This window comes from Oncorhynchus masou, chromosome 5 (assembly GCF_036934945.1).
Source record: "Oncorhynchus masou masou isolate Uvic2021 chromosome 5, UVic_Omas_1.1, whole genome shotgun sequence".
NCBI classification, from domain to species: domain Eukaryota; kingdom Metazoa; phylum Chordata; class Actinopteri; order Salmoniformes; family Salmonidae; genus Oncorhynchus; species Oncorhynchus masou.
Window position 1 is genome coordinate 50,294,276 of NC_088216.1, and position 14,450 is coordinate 50,308,725.

The 14,450-nt window shown below is 41.9% G+C and overlaps 1 protein-coding gene across 5 annotated transcripts in view; it reads left to right on the plus strand.

Annotated features, from left to right (window-relative positions):
- LOC135539765 (SLIT-ROBO Rho GTPase-activating protein 3-like) overlaps positions 1–14,450 on the plus strand; it is a 64,324-nt gene that overhangs the window by 39,118 nt on the left and 10,756 nt on the right. For 3 of the 5 annotated variants that reach the window (XM_064965869.1, XM_064965870.1, XM_064965868.1), the window contains 5 exons: positions 281–365; positions 10,164–10,191; positions 11,519–11,621; positions 13,883–13,943; positions 14,261–14,338. In XM_064965869.1, the coding sequence (XP_064821941.1) occupies positions 281–365; positions 10,164–10,191; positions 11,519–11,621; positions 13,883–13,943; positions 14,261–14,338 (355 nt within the window). Of the gene's footprint in view, positions 1–280; positions 366–10,163; positions 10,192–11,518; positions 11,622–12,544; positions 12,576–13,882; positions 13,944–14,260; positions 14,339–14,450 lie in introns of all 5 variants that reach the window. The other 2 variants (XM_064965871.1, XM_064965873.1) reach the window with 2 other exon arrangements.

A 14,450-nucleotide genomic window follows, 5' to 3' on the forward strand; every position in this document is an offset into this window, starting at 1 on the left:
AAATTAACCTTTTCTGTAATGCAGTACTGACTGTAGCCTACAGTTGCAAGTGTGGTCCTGTGTGGCTCTGTTTGTAAGAGTGTGGCATTAGCTAGGATTTCCGAGGTCGCGGGTTCATTTCCTGCAAGGATTACATATTAAACATGAATTCACTTACTGTACTACTTACTATAAATTGCTTTGGATAAAAGTGTCCCCTAAATGTCATATTACACATTGTAAAAGTATTTTCTCTCTCTCTCTCTCTCTTTGCATTCTCTGTCTCTCTCTGCCTGTATAGAAATTTAAAGAGTACCTGAATGGCAGCAACCTCATAGTTAAACTACAGGCCAAGCATGATCTACTGAAGCAGACGCTAGGAGAAGGTGAGAACAACTCTCATGTTACAATGCTGTTGTGCCACTTCTGGATCACAATGCCATTCACTGGGCCTTCACCACCCCTTTAAAGCGCCAGCAGCAGCTTGCCAGTCTTCTTATGGTGCAAACATTGTTGTTTTCTTAAATAAACTTAACTGCAATCAGCTACCAGTAAGAAAAGCATATTGTATAGACTCCCTTAAGTATTTATTTGGACAGTGAGCTAAAACTTTACATTTTGGTCTATACTCCAGCATTTTGGATTTGAGATCAAATGTTTAATATGAGGCAACAGTACAGAATGTCACCTTTTACTGTTTAGAAATGAAAGCATTTTATGTATCTTGTTCCCCCATTTGAAGGTGTCATAAGTATTTGGACAAGTTGAATTATATGATAATGAATTGAATGGTTAAATTATGAGTGACATGCTAACTTTTCACCATTACCAATAACATGAGAGGTTTTCATTTTATTAGGAGGGGGGGTTATGATATTTATCCCTCTAACTTTCTCACTCATCAATATAAACGATTCAGTCAGGATTATCCATAATCATGGTAGTATCCACAGTAATTTAGAAGTGCTCAGAAACATATATTCCTATTTACAATTAAAGTCACTCCAAAATGCACAATATGTTATTTACCATTTAGTTCTATTGGTCACAACATAATCTGAAACACAACCCCAACAAACTGCAAATGCCCCCGAAAGGTGTGTAGAGTCACAAGCTTGATGTAGTCATTGCATGCTGGAAATATTGGACCAAATACTAAACTTTTGACTACTTTAATAAACATATACAGTGCCTTGCGAAAGTATTCGGCCCCCTTGAACTTTGCGACCTTTTGCCACATTTCAGGCTTCAAACATAAAGATATAAAACTGTATTTTTTTGTGAAGAATCAACAACAAGTGGGACACACTCATGAAGTGGAACGACATTTATTGGATATTTCAAACTTTTTTAACAAATTAAAAACTGAAAAATTGGGAGGAGGGAAGGAGGGCGGGGGACGGTGAGTAGGGTGAGAGGGAGGGAAGGGGGACGGTGAGTCGGGTGAGAGGAGGGAGGGCGGGGGAAGGTGAGTCGGGTGAGAGGAGGGAGAGGAGGGAAGGGGGGCGGTGAGTCGGGGGAGAGGAGGGAGAGGAGCGAAGGAGGGCGGGGGACAGTGAGAGGAGGAGGGAAGGGGGACAGTGAGTCGGGAGAGAGGAGGGCGGTGGACGGTGAGCCGGGTGAGAGGAGGGAAGGGGGACGGTGAGTCGGGTGAGAGGAGGGAGGGGAGGTCGGGGGACGGTGAGAGGAGGGAGAGGAGGGCGGGGACGGTGAGTCGGGTGAGAGGCAGCCTCACCGCTGCTCCCTCCCTCTCAGACTGACCATCAGATTCAGTCCAGTAAAAAGAAGCACATTATTATGCTCACTTAACTGTGCCTCCACAAGTAATACAACAAATGATCCTTTACGAGTGTGATCATGAACCAGAAAATAAAAATTAAGTATAATTTCAAAATGGTCCGAGAAGAACATTTGTACGGCAATTCAAGCATAGCTAATATGCAGTGATAATGTATTGGGCCTATAGCCTACTGTACAAACCTTATTGCTACACAACTGTTTTTAATTGGTCAATGTTGCATAGGCTTATGTGTTTTAAGTCATGTTTAAAAAAAAATCTGAGCGTTAGATCTCGGCTTGCATTTTGACTCAGTGATCTTTACTTACTCAGAAAAGGTTGACGACCACTGCTATAGACCAATGCAGTAGTAGGCCTATAACTTCCATTGCCAACTAAGTAAAATACATAGACCTAAAGCCGAGCAAATAAAAACAGTAGAAAATATCCTGATAAATTCAGGTTCTTTCAATCACATGAATATATATACTCCGCCTGTCTGTATCCCTTTATATCTGTCTTGCACTTCACTAGCGATAGCTCAAGTCAACATTGTATCAACTCAGCAGGTTGGTGTGTTCAGGCATGAACACTCCTAAATTATGGTTCTAAAATAATCCAAAACCTGTTTCTCACAAGTGTAACAGGTCGTGAACAATGCAAACAACATTTCCACTCCGAGAGTGAGAACAGTAGATGACTGTAATACATTTATTTTTTATATTTTATTTAACCTTAATTTAACTTGGTAAGTCAGTTAAGAACAAATTCTTATTTACAATAACGGCCTACCAAAAGGCAAAAGGCCTCCTGCGGGGGACTGGGATGAAAAAATAAATAGAATATAAATATAGGAAAAAACACTCACAACACTACATAAAGAGAGACCTAAGATGACAACATAGCAAGGCAACAACACAACTTGGTAGCAACACAACATGGTAGCAGCACAAAACATGGTACAAACATTATTAGACATAGACAACAGCACAAAGGGCAAGAAGTTAGAGACAACAATACATCACACAAAGCAGCCACAACAGTCAGTAAGAGTGTCCATGAGTCTTTGAATGAAGAGATTGAGATAAAACTGTCCAGTTTGAGTGTTTTTTGCAGTCACTTGCTGCAGCGAACTGAAAAGAGGAGCGACCCAGAGATGTGTGTGCTTTGGGGACTTTTAACGGAATGTGAATGGCAGAACGAGTGTTGTATGTAGAGGATGAGGGCTGCAGTAGATATCTCAGATAGGGGGAGTGAGGCCTAAGAGGGTTTTATAATAAGCATCGACCAGTGGGTCTTGCGATGGGTATACAGAGATGACCAGTTTACAGAGGAGTATAGAGTGCAGTAATGTGTCCTTTTAGGAGCATTAGTGGCACATCTGATGGCCGAATGGTAAAGAACATCTAGTCGCTCGAGAGCACCCTTACCTGCCGATCTATAAATTATGTCTCCATAATCTAGCGTGGGTAGGATGGTCATCTGAATCAGGGTTAGTTTGGCAGCTGGGGTGAAAGAGGAGCGATTACGATACAGGAAACAAAGTCTAGATTTAACTTCAGCCTGCAGCTTTGATATGTGCTGAGAAAAGGACAGTGTACCGTCTAGCCATACACCCAAATTCTTGTAATGAGGTGACTACCTTAAGCTCTAAACCCTCATAGGTAGCAATCACACCTGTGGGGAGAGGGGCATTCTTCTTACCAAACCACATGACCTTTGTTTTGGAGGTGTTCAGAACAAGGTTAACCTCTTGGAACTCCCCATCCCGGATCCGGGATCGTGACTAAAGCCTCAGGCTCATTAGCATAACGCAACGTTAACGATTTCTGAAAATCGCAAATAAAATGAAAATAATGCGTCTGCTCTCAAGCTTAGCCTTTTCTTAACAACACTGTCATCTCAGATTTTCAAAATATGCTTTTGAACCATAGAAATTGACTAATTTGTGTAAGAGTATGCAAAGCTAGCATAGCATTTTGAGTAGCATTTAGCACGCAACATTTTCACAAAAACCAGATAACCAAATAAATAAAATCATTTACCTTTGAAGAGCTTCTGATGTTTTCAGTGAGGAGACTCTCAGTTACATACCAAATGCGCAGTTTTTCCTGAAAGCGTCTGTGTAGGAGAAATCGTTCCGTTTTCTACATTGCGTCTGGCTACCGAAACGAACTGAAAATTCAGTCACCTACAACGTAAAACTTTTTCCGGATTAACTACATAATATCGACCGAAACATGGCAAACGTTGTTTGGAATCAATCCTCAAGGTGTTTTTTCACATATCTCTTCATTGATATGCAGTTCGTGGAAGCTTGCTTTACTCTCTGTATCCCATGGAAAAATACTGGCAGCTGTCTTTTGCGCACCAATTTCGGCGCAGGACACCGGGCGGACACCTGGTAAATGTGGTCTCTTATGATCAATCTTCCAATGATCTGCCTACAAATACGTCACAATGCTGCAGACACCTTGGGGAAACGACAGAAAGGGTTGGCTCATTCCTCTCGCATTCACAGCCATATAAGGAGACAATGGAAAACAGAGCCTCAAAAATCCTGCTCATTTCCTGGATGCCGTCTCATCTTGGTTTTGCCTGAAGCTCACGTTCTAGGGCACGCACAGAAAATATCTTGGTAGTTCTGGACACGTCAGTGTTTTCTTTCGAAAGCTATCAATTATATGCATAGTCGAGCATCTTTTTGTGACAAAATATCTTGTTTAAAACGGGAACGTTTTTCATCCAAAAATGAAATAGCGCCCCCAGAGCATCAACAGGTTAAGGGTAGAGAAAGCTTGTTGGACATTAAGAAAGCTTTGTTGCAGAGCATTTAACCTCTAGGGTATGTGGGACGCTAGCGTCCCACCTAGCCAATATCCAGTGAGATTGCAGAGCGCCACATTCAAATAGAGAAATACTCATAAAAATTCAGAAAAGATACAACTTTTTTACATTGGTTTAAAGATGAACTTCTTGTGAATCCAACCACGGTGTCAGATTTAAAAAATGCTTTACGACGAAAGCATAACTTACAATTATTTGAGAACGTTGCCCAGCAGACAAATCATTACAAACAGTAACCAGCCAAGTAGAAGTTACACAAGTCAGAAATAGAGATAAAATTAATCACTTACCTTTGATGATCTTCATATGTTTTCACTCAGAAGACATTCATTTATTCAATAAATTTTCCTTTTGTTCGATTTTTTTATTTTTATTTTACCTTTATTTAACCAGGCAAGTCAGTTAAGAACAAATTCTTATTTTCAATGACGGCCTGGGAACAGTGGGTTAACTGCCTGTTCAGGGGCAGATAGTCTCTTTATATCCGAAAACCTCCATTTTGTTTGTGTTTTCTTCAGTAATCCACAGGCTCAAACGCAGTCACAACAGGCAGACAAAAAATCCAAATTGCATCTAAAGTTTATAGAAACATGTCAAACAATGTTTATATTCAATCCTCAGTTTGTTTTTAGCCTAAATAATCGATAATATTTCAACCGGACAATAACGTCGTCGATATAAAAGGTAAACAAGAAAGGCACTGCTCTTACTCCCTCATTTTTCAGAATACAAGCCTGAAACAATTTCTAAACAATGTTGACATCTAGTGGAAGTTATAGGAACTGCAATTTGAGTCCAAAGTCAATGGATACTGTAATGGCATTGAATAGAAAACTACAAAAAAATATATCCTACTTCCTGAATGGATTTTTCTCATCTTTTCGCCAGCCAAATCAGTTCTGTTATACTCAGACATTATTTTAACAATTTTGGAAACTTTAGAGTTTTCTATTCTAATCTGACAATTATATGCATATTATAGATTCCTGGCCTGAGTAGAAGGCAGTTTAATTTGGGCATGCTTTTCATCCAAAATTCCAAATGCTGCCCCCTACCCTACAGAAGTTAACACAATATCCGGGGAGGGGCCAGCTTGAGTATAAGACTGTATCATCTGCATATAAATGGATGAGTGAGCTACCTACTGCCTGAGCTATGTTAATGTAAATTGAGAAGAGGGATCAAGCCTTGGAGTACTCCCTTGGTGACGGGAGGTGGCTGAGACGGCAGATTTTCTGACGTTAATTAGCAAACCAGGCCAAAGTCCCCTCAGAGACACCAATACTCCTTAGCCGGCCCACAAGAATGGAATGTTCTACCGTATCATAAGCTTTGGCTAAGTCAATAAAAATAGCAGCACAATATTGCTTAGAATCAAAAGCAATGGTGAAATCATTGAGGACCTATTAAGGCTGCAGTGACACATTCATAACCTGAGCGGAAACCAGATTGCATACCCAAGAGAATACTATAGACATCAAGAAAGCCAGTCAATTGATTATTGACAAGTTTTTCCAACACTTTTGATTAACTTCTTGATGCACCCATCCCGTTAGCGGGATCATTTTCGTCAACATCCGCTGAATTGCAGAGAGCCAAATTCAAATGAAATTACTTCAGTTGTTTGCACTCACGAGACTCCCAGTTACACAATAAATGTTCCTTTTGTTCCATAAAGATTATTTTTATATCCAAAATACCTCCATTTGGTTGGCGCGTTATGTTCAGAAATCCACAGGCTCGAGCGTTCATTACGGTGCAGACAAAAATTCCAAATAGTATCCATAAAGTTTGTGGAAACATGTCAAACATTTTTTATAATCGATAATATTTCAGCTGGACAGTAGCTTCTTCAATAGCAGAGAGAAAGAAAATGGCTGCTCCACTCTGTTGCGCATGCAAAACGCTACTGGCACCCAGCCATCCCCTGACACGATGTGATCTTTCTCGCTAATTTTTCAAAATAAAGCCTGAAACTATGTTCAAAGACTGTTCACACCATGTGTAAGCCATAGGAAAAGGAATCTGGTGGATACCCCTTTAAATGGAGGGAAGGCTTGCAATGGAACATGGAGCTTTCAAAATAGAAGCCACTTCCTGGTTGGATTTTCCTCATGTTTTTACCTGCAATATCAGTTCTGTTATACTCACAGACAATATTTTGACAGTTTTGGAAACTTTAGAGATTTCTATTCTAATCTGACAATTATATGCATGTTATAGATTCTGGGCCTGAGAAATTGGCAGTTTCATTTGGGTACGTTTTTCATCCAAACATCAAAATACTGCCCTCTACACTCAACAGGTTAACAGGGCAAAATAGAAATAGGCCTATAACAGTTAGGATCAGCTTGATCTCCCCTTTTTAAATAAAGGATGAACTGTGGCTGGCTTCCAAGCAATTGGAACATCCCCAGAAAGGAGAGAGAGGCTTGGCAATGATAGGGGAAGCAACTTTAAAGAAGAAAGGGTCTAAACCATCTGACCCAGATTCTTTTTTTGGGGTCAAGTTTAAGGTGCTCCTTTAGCACCTCGGACTCAGTGACTGTCTGCAGGGAGAAACTTGGCAACGGGGCAGGGGAAAAAGAGCGAGAAGCTTCAGGGATGGTCACATTAGAAGGGGTGGGAGATGAGGAATTATTGGACGGGCAAGGAGGCATGGCTGAGTCAAATAGGAATCCTGACTTAATGAAGTGGTGATTAGAGCTCAGCCACGTGCCAGTAACAACCACATCATCAACATTAAGGGACATGCGCAGCTGTGAGGAGGAGGGTTTATTCTCCAGGTCTTTAACCATATTGCAGAACCTCTTGGGGTTAGAGCCACAGAGAGAACTGCTTCTTAAAGTAACTAATTTTGGCCTTCCTGACAGCCTGAGTGCACTTATTACTCATTTGCCTGAACGATAGCCAGTCAGCCTGAGTATGCATGTGCCGAGCCTTTTGCCAAATGCAATTCTTGAGGTGGAGTAACTCTGCAAGATCACAGTTGAACCAGGGGCTGAACTTGTTTTAAATTCTATATAATAAGATGCTCATGTCTCCCCCTAACAATGCGAGTCACTGTCCCAAAGGCGGGAATGCAGGCGACAAGCTTTGGTCTACATATTATGCCCATAAAAGTCAGGACAGATTTTTGCGAGAGTGAGTCCTCTTAGCCTCTTCCTCTCTGCTGAAACTAGTGAGTGAAACAGCACCCCCCTGTCTCACTATATGTATCCCATGTATCTGATGCTGTCTGGCCAGAAAAGTATGACATGTCATGCTCCCTTTTGTCCATACAGCATCAGATACACGGTCTACACATAAGGCGACAGAGGGACGCTGTTTCGCTCGATCGGATTCTTGATCTGAGATTGAGGCGTCTTTTATGACGGCGCGCATCTTGGTCAAATAAATTAGCAATATTTCTATATTTTTTTGGGACGGGAACGGAGGTACGGTAGGGCGGGCTAGGTCCCTGAGGGCTCTCACTTAACGCCGGCCATGGATGCAGGTGTCATTTGGTTAGTTAGCAAGAAATGTGAGTCACTTTGCTTGCTAGCTATGCTGAACTTGAACTGTTAACCACAGTTAGCATATCTCCTTAGTTTTCAATCAAATGTTTTTGTCATCGATCAAATGGGCGGGCAGGGATTAAAGTTCCCATCCAGTTGTCAAAACGTGTGTTGGGACAAGCATGCATTGGCGGGTAAGCTGCAGAAGGGCGAGCAGGCTGCTATTCCCCATCGTTTGCTATTCCCCAAGCTGAAAAAGTTTGACATGGTTTATCTACTGTTCCCCCGAATTTAGCTCATCTCGATCTGGCGAGCATTAGTTGTTGTTCTTGTTGTTTTTGATGTGCATATATGATAGCCTACCTTTTCATGGTTGTTTGATCAATAGGACTGTAACGTTCCCAAATGTAAGAGGACTCCTGTGGTATTTACATATTTTCAGAAATCCATTCAGGTGTATTTTGTGGCTTTGGGAGAATGCTTTCTATTGATCTAAAGTCCCACTGTTGCTACTGCCTGTAAACACAGTCCAGTTCAAAATGAATGATGGCAGGCCCATGCGACAAATCGCTTATTTGCATATATGCCTACTGTAGCTCTGATTGGCTATGGCGCACCGGCTTTTATTTCCTGTAGTGTCTCTATTAATTGTCCATACGCATGGCCGCTTTCACACGGTTTATTGCTATAGAACTTTCACAAACGCCTTACTCTTATTTAATTCCCAAACATTCTATGAATATATGAAAACGTGAAAATGACCATATGTAAGTACTCGCTTTATAAGATTTAATGTCGCTAAAACGCTGTCACTTCCACTTTATAGGAGGCTTGGCTGAAGTCAAAATGTCACAAATGTTCCAATTTCAATGAATTATTTCTCAATTATGCTTTAAGATATATTTGATATGTGTATGTCAACAATCCTTTCTCAGAAAGACCATTCTATGAATTCAATTTCGTTAAAACGTTATTTTTTTTAAATACTGTTTCGTGAGGAATCACCCATGTCCAATGCTTTTTAAAATACAATTTTACAAGAAGCTCATATGATACCCCATAAGCAGCCAAACCGCTGGTTCCAGTATTTCCAGGATTTAGTCGTGTTTGGTCAAATAGACAGACAGAAGACCGACAGCGTGCTTGTTGCTGGAAGCTGCTTTATTACACATGAGCCCTGAAATCAACAATACGAGTCCCCGATCACAGAGTGTTATCATGCTATGGGATATCATGTCATCTTGTATTCTTGTTACTTAACCTTGTTGCAAACCCCCTGTTTCCTGGGATAACTAGATGAACAAAACCGGACTGTAAGTGATTCAGTAATTCAGCAAAAAATGATTGATTTAGGGAAATCTGTTCCCAAGTATCCAAGTATTCCTAGAAATAAATAAGGAGATGTGATTATGTCAATGTAATCAAGGTATGAATTTGTTAATTTGAAATATAAAACTATTTTTGGGCTTAGTTGTGGTCAATTTGCGGTGTACAAATTATTAGTTATTTTCCAGCCCCCCGACCATTTGCCATTTGCTACGACAAATCGGACCCTGGCTAAATCTAGTTGCTTACCCCTGACATCATTTTATATTACTACTGCACAGTCACTTCAATATTGTACGCCCCCCCCCCCCCCCCCCCCCAAAAAAAAAAACGCTGCCTTCCTCACACTTCCACTTCTCTCCTCCCCGTTGCCCCTGGATACGCTAGCTTCCATTGACATTCTTCTCTGAGCTGGCAGGGTCCGCCCCCTCCGTCTCTCTCTCTATGGTTTCTAGGGCGACCACTGAATGGCCGTATGTGAGTCAGAGAGGCGGTCATGGCGCCCGCACTGTTGAGCCCGTCTGAATAGGTGCCCGTTTTCTCATCCCTCTGCCCAATCTGCCAGCTCTGTAGACAACCAGGTCTGGCTCCAAATGCACTGTACCTTGCCATTAATACGTTGTTTTTTCTTTCTCTCAGAGACGTATGCACGAATGCCCGTGCAGACACACACTCATTTTCTCTCTCTCTCCTGCTCCCTCTCTTCTGCTCTCCCTTTATCCATTCCTTTCTTTTAGGAGAAAGGGCTGAATATGGAACAACAAGGTAAGAAAAGAGGTTCAAAAGAGGAGGAAGAAAAGCGTGTCAAACACTTCCTGTGTTCCTGGAAGTGGCAGAGATGACGTCATGTTAAAATGAAAAGCAGTTTGGTCCCGAGGCTCTCTGATAAGTCAGGGGTGGGATTTCCAAATAGGGAGAGGGGATGTTTGTCTGGTGATTTAATTAATCAACTTCTGCGCAAACTCGAGTGTACAATGAAGCAGTCATGGGTAGATGAGCTGGCTGTAAGACCATCTGTCACCCATCAGTCACTACGGTGGTCATACGGAGCCTTGTTAAACACTACAATATCGCACAGGCATCTGGTAAACAGAGCACTGCTGTATATTAAGCGCAGACATGACTTAGTCTTACATCAGTGAGTTGAGAAGAATGAACAGTAGCGCAGCAGTCCAGAGTTAAGACACATTAAGATTTGATATCTCCTCTCAGCTCCCATGCCGATTACACTATTTAAATGTCATTCTATGTCATTCTCACATTAATCATGTGCTTTGACTGTAATCATGTTTTTATGAACTGATTTGTTTGACTAGTGGCCCAGAGTCATTAGTCTGGTTATTGACGGTTTAGCTGAAACAGTTGGGATGATAGTGTAAGCATACGTCCTCTGTGACTGCACTTGTGTGTTAACATAATGTTTTTTACTGCAACAAGAGGAGAAAGAATAGGACATGCAAAGCTATCCAGAGCTATGTATGTATGCATGTATACAAACCATTAGGAACATCTGCTCTTTCCATTACATTGACTGACCAGGTGAAAGCTATGATCTCTTATTGATTCCAACTGTTAAATCCACTTCAATCAGTGTAGATGAAGGGAAGGAGACAGGTTAAAGAGACAATTGAGACATGGATTATGTACTGTATATGTACCAATCAGAGGGTGAAAGGGCAAGACAAAATATTTAAGTGTCTTTGAACAGGGTATAGTAGTAGGTGCCAGGCGCACCGGTTTGAGTGTGTGAAAAACTGTAACGTTGCTGGGTTTTTCACACTCAACAGTTTTCCATCAAGAATGGGAAGCATTGGATTCACCATGGGCCAGTATCCCTGTGGAATGCTTTCGACACATTGTAGAGTCCTTTCCCCGACGATTTGAGGCTGTTCTGAGGGCAAAGGGGGGTCCATCTCGATATTAGGAAAATGTTCCTAATGTTTTGTACACTCAGTGCATATAGTGGCTCTATATATATGGCACATTGTCCCACTGACTATACAGTGTAAATTACATGTTTCAGTCCTTATTGTTTTATTGTAGTTTGTGTATCTGCCCCCCCCCCCCTCTCCTTAACCTCCTTCACCATCAGGCCCCCCACTCTTCCCCCTAAACCCGGGAGAATGCGGAAGCCTAGACCTCGCTCCATTTTTAATCATAAACTCTTTAATGGCAATATGGAGGCCTTCATCAAGGTACTGACTGCCCCTTATTTGGCCCCCATGTGGTCTCTGTGTGTAAGCTGTCTTTACTAACAGTTCTGGGGGTTCTACTTCCCTGTCCTGTCTTTGACTGCTTTTCTGTCTCACTTCAGCTCAGCTCACTGACTTGCCCTTCCTTCAGAGCCCTGTGCTGGGCACAACCGCTGTCTAAATAAATTGACTCAATGCCGAGACCCCTCAGACTGGACAGTCCATTGGCTTGACAGTTGGGAAAGGTAGTGTTTGTCTCTCTGGTCTGGAGAAGAGTACTCAATTCTACAAATCTTGGCTTTTGAGGTTGTTTAAGTACGGAACGTAGACACTCTGGTCATATAAGGTTTGGTTTTGACGTTCTTGCCCATGTTTTAGCACTTGAACCCTGGCCTCTAGATGTTAAACACATTTTGGCGACGGGCCATTTGACCCAGCACTAAGCATGTCAGGCTATGAAAATAAACACACAAGGTCATATATCCTCTGTGTAAGCCAGGATCCAACACTAGCACACTGACAGAAAGAGTGTGTACGCCACAGTAGTGGAGGCCCGTGGGGCTGTTTGTGTCAGACTGTCATGGTTCAATGGCCTTGCCTCCTAGCGTCTCCTCATAATCAATCGAATTTCCCCAGTCAACCTTGTTGTAAAAACTGAGCCACAGTCCCAGCGTCCTACAACCCCCCTATTCTCCACCATAGCCACCCACCCTCATCCCACATGGCCTCCCCAAGCTTGGGTCTCCCCCGTCTTCTACCACGCCCCAGCTCCACAGCACTCAGGCTTTTCTCTCAGGCTTGAACTCTGACCTCTCTCTGGATGCACTTTCCCCCTGTGCTTCTCTAACCTTGTTGTGGTTCTTCTTGCCTCTCTTCCTCTCTGTTCTGTTCATCCTGCTGCTGCCACTGTTTTCTGCCTGCTCCAGGGGAAGACGGAATGCCCGCGCCCGCAGCCAGGTATTCTGACGTTCATGAGTAGCCTGGTCTCAGATCTGTTTGTGCTGTCTGCCAATGCCGATTTGAGTTGGCAAGACGGCATCAACAGATCTAAGAATCAGGCTAGGGGTAAATGGGTTTGGGATTAATGTGTAAACTAACTAACCAACATCTCTCTGCCTGCCTGGTAACTCTGTCCTTTGTCATCTGATAACCAATGAATGATTTTCAGTCACTCGTGAAAGTCTACACACACAACTTGTACAGTCTTCACATTTTTCTGCCTTAAAATTAAATCTAAAAAGGAGAGGTTTTATTAATTAGGAAAATGTTGTAGAATTTTCTTTCACTTAGAAAATGTGGAGTAGGTTGTGTAGAGCTGTAGAAAATAACATCTAATTTAATTGCCTGAAATTTAAGGCAGCAAAATTTGAAGACTGTAAGGGGTGTGTAGACTTTCACTAGGCACTTAATAAATATATAGTATGTATATGACTATAGTGGTAACCTTGTGAGGAAACGGGGGGAAGAACACCACAATCTCCTATTGCCTCTGCAGACCATATATGAATGTTCAGTCAGTTGAAAGTCTTTCAGCTAATATTTAAATTATGTAAATTACCTTATGTAATGGTTATATGATAATGTACTTATCCCTGGTAATTGTTCATGCAGTTAATGAACTCATTTTACACATAATTAAATAGAACACATAGTCATATTATATGATAGACTATCGATTTTTATTCAGTTGATGTACTTATATTTGTCATGATTACACACGGAGTGTACAAAACATTAAGAACACCTGCTCTTTCCATTACAGACTGACCAGGTGAATCCAGGTAACGGCTATGATCCCTTATTGATGTCACTTGTTAAATCCACTTCGATCAGTCTAGATGAAGCGGAGGAGGAAGGTTGAAGAAGGATTTTTAAGCCTTGAGACAATTGAGACATGGATTGTGTATGCGTGATATTTGAGGGTGAATGGGCAAGACAAAAAATGTAAGTCCCTTTGAATAGGGTATGGTAGTACATGCTAGGCGCACAGGTTTGTGTCAAGAACTGCATCGCTGCTGGGTTTTTCATGCTCAACAGTTTCCCGTATCCAGCCAACTTGACACAACACACCCCTACCGCTGTCCCGACGGCAAAATGGGGGGGTTCTAACTCAATACAAGGAAGGTGTTCTTAATGTTTTGTATGCTCATTGTATATTAGTCATTGTCTGTGCACAGTCAGATAATTAATGTGCTGTGTTCACACTCGTAACCTGTGGAGAGTCACCTTACCTCTCTCTACACCCCTGTATGCCTCTCTGTTAGGACTCAGGGCAGGCCATACCAGTGGTGGTTGAGAGCTGTGTTCGCTACATCAATCTATATGGTAAGAGGAACACAGTAATGAATTGATAGATACTGTATGTAGTCCATAGATTTGAATATACTACAGTACATGCTCCATTTTGGATCTATGTGATGTAGTTTCTCATATTGGAATTTTGAATATGGAAACTAGCATGTAGTGGACAGACTGAGATTATGTTACTAATGGTTGTTTGTGCTATGGACATATTACACTTTTTTGGTGAATATAAATGTTTCCGTTTAGGTGTGTGTCTCTGTCTTTGTGTCTCTGTATGTGTCTGTGTTGCCAGATTTGTTTCCATCTAAGTGCTGACTTGGGTTTCTCTGCTCCAACAGGCCTTCAGCAGCAGGGCATATTCAGGATTCCCGGCTCACAGGTCGAAGTCAACGATATAAAAAATTCATTTGAGAGAGGTCAGTCCGAGCGATGCCCCATATCCTGCTTGATCGTTTTTTTATTGCGTTTAGTCTGCCTCGGAATGCCACAGCCCCTCCCTCTAGGACCGTAAAGTGCAGATGGATACAT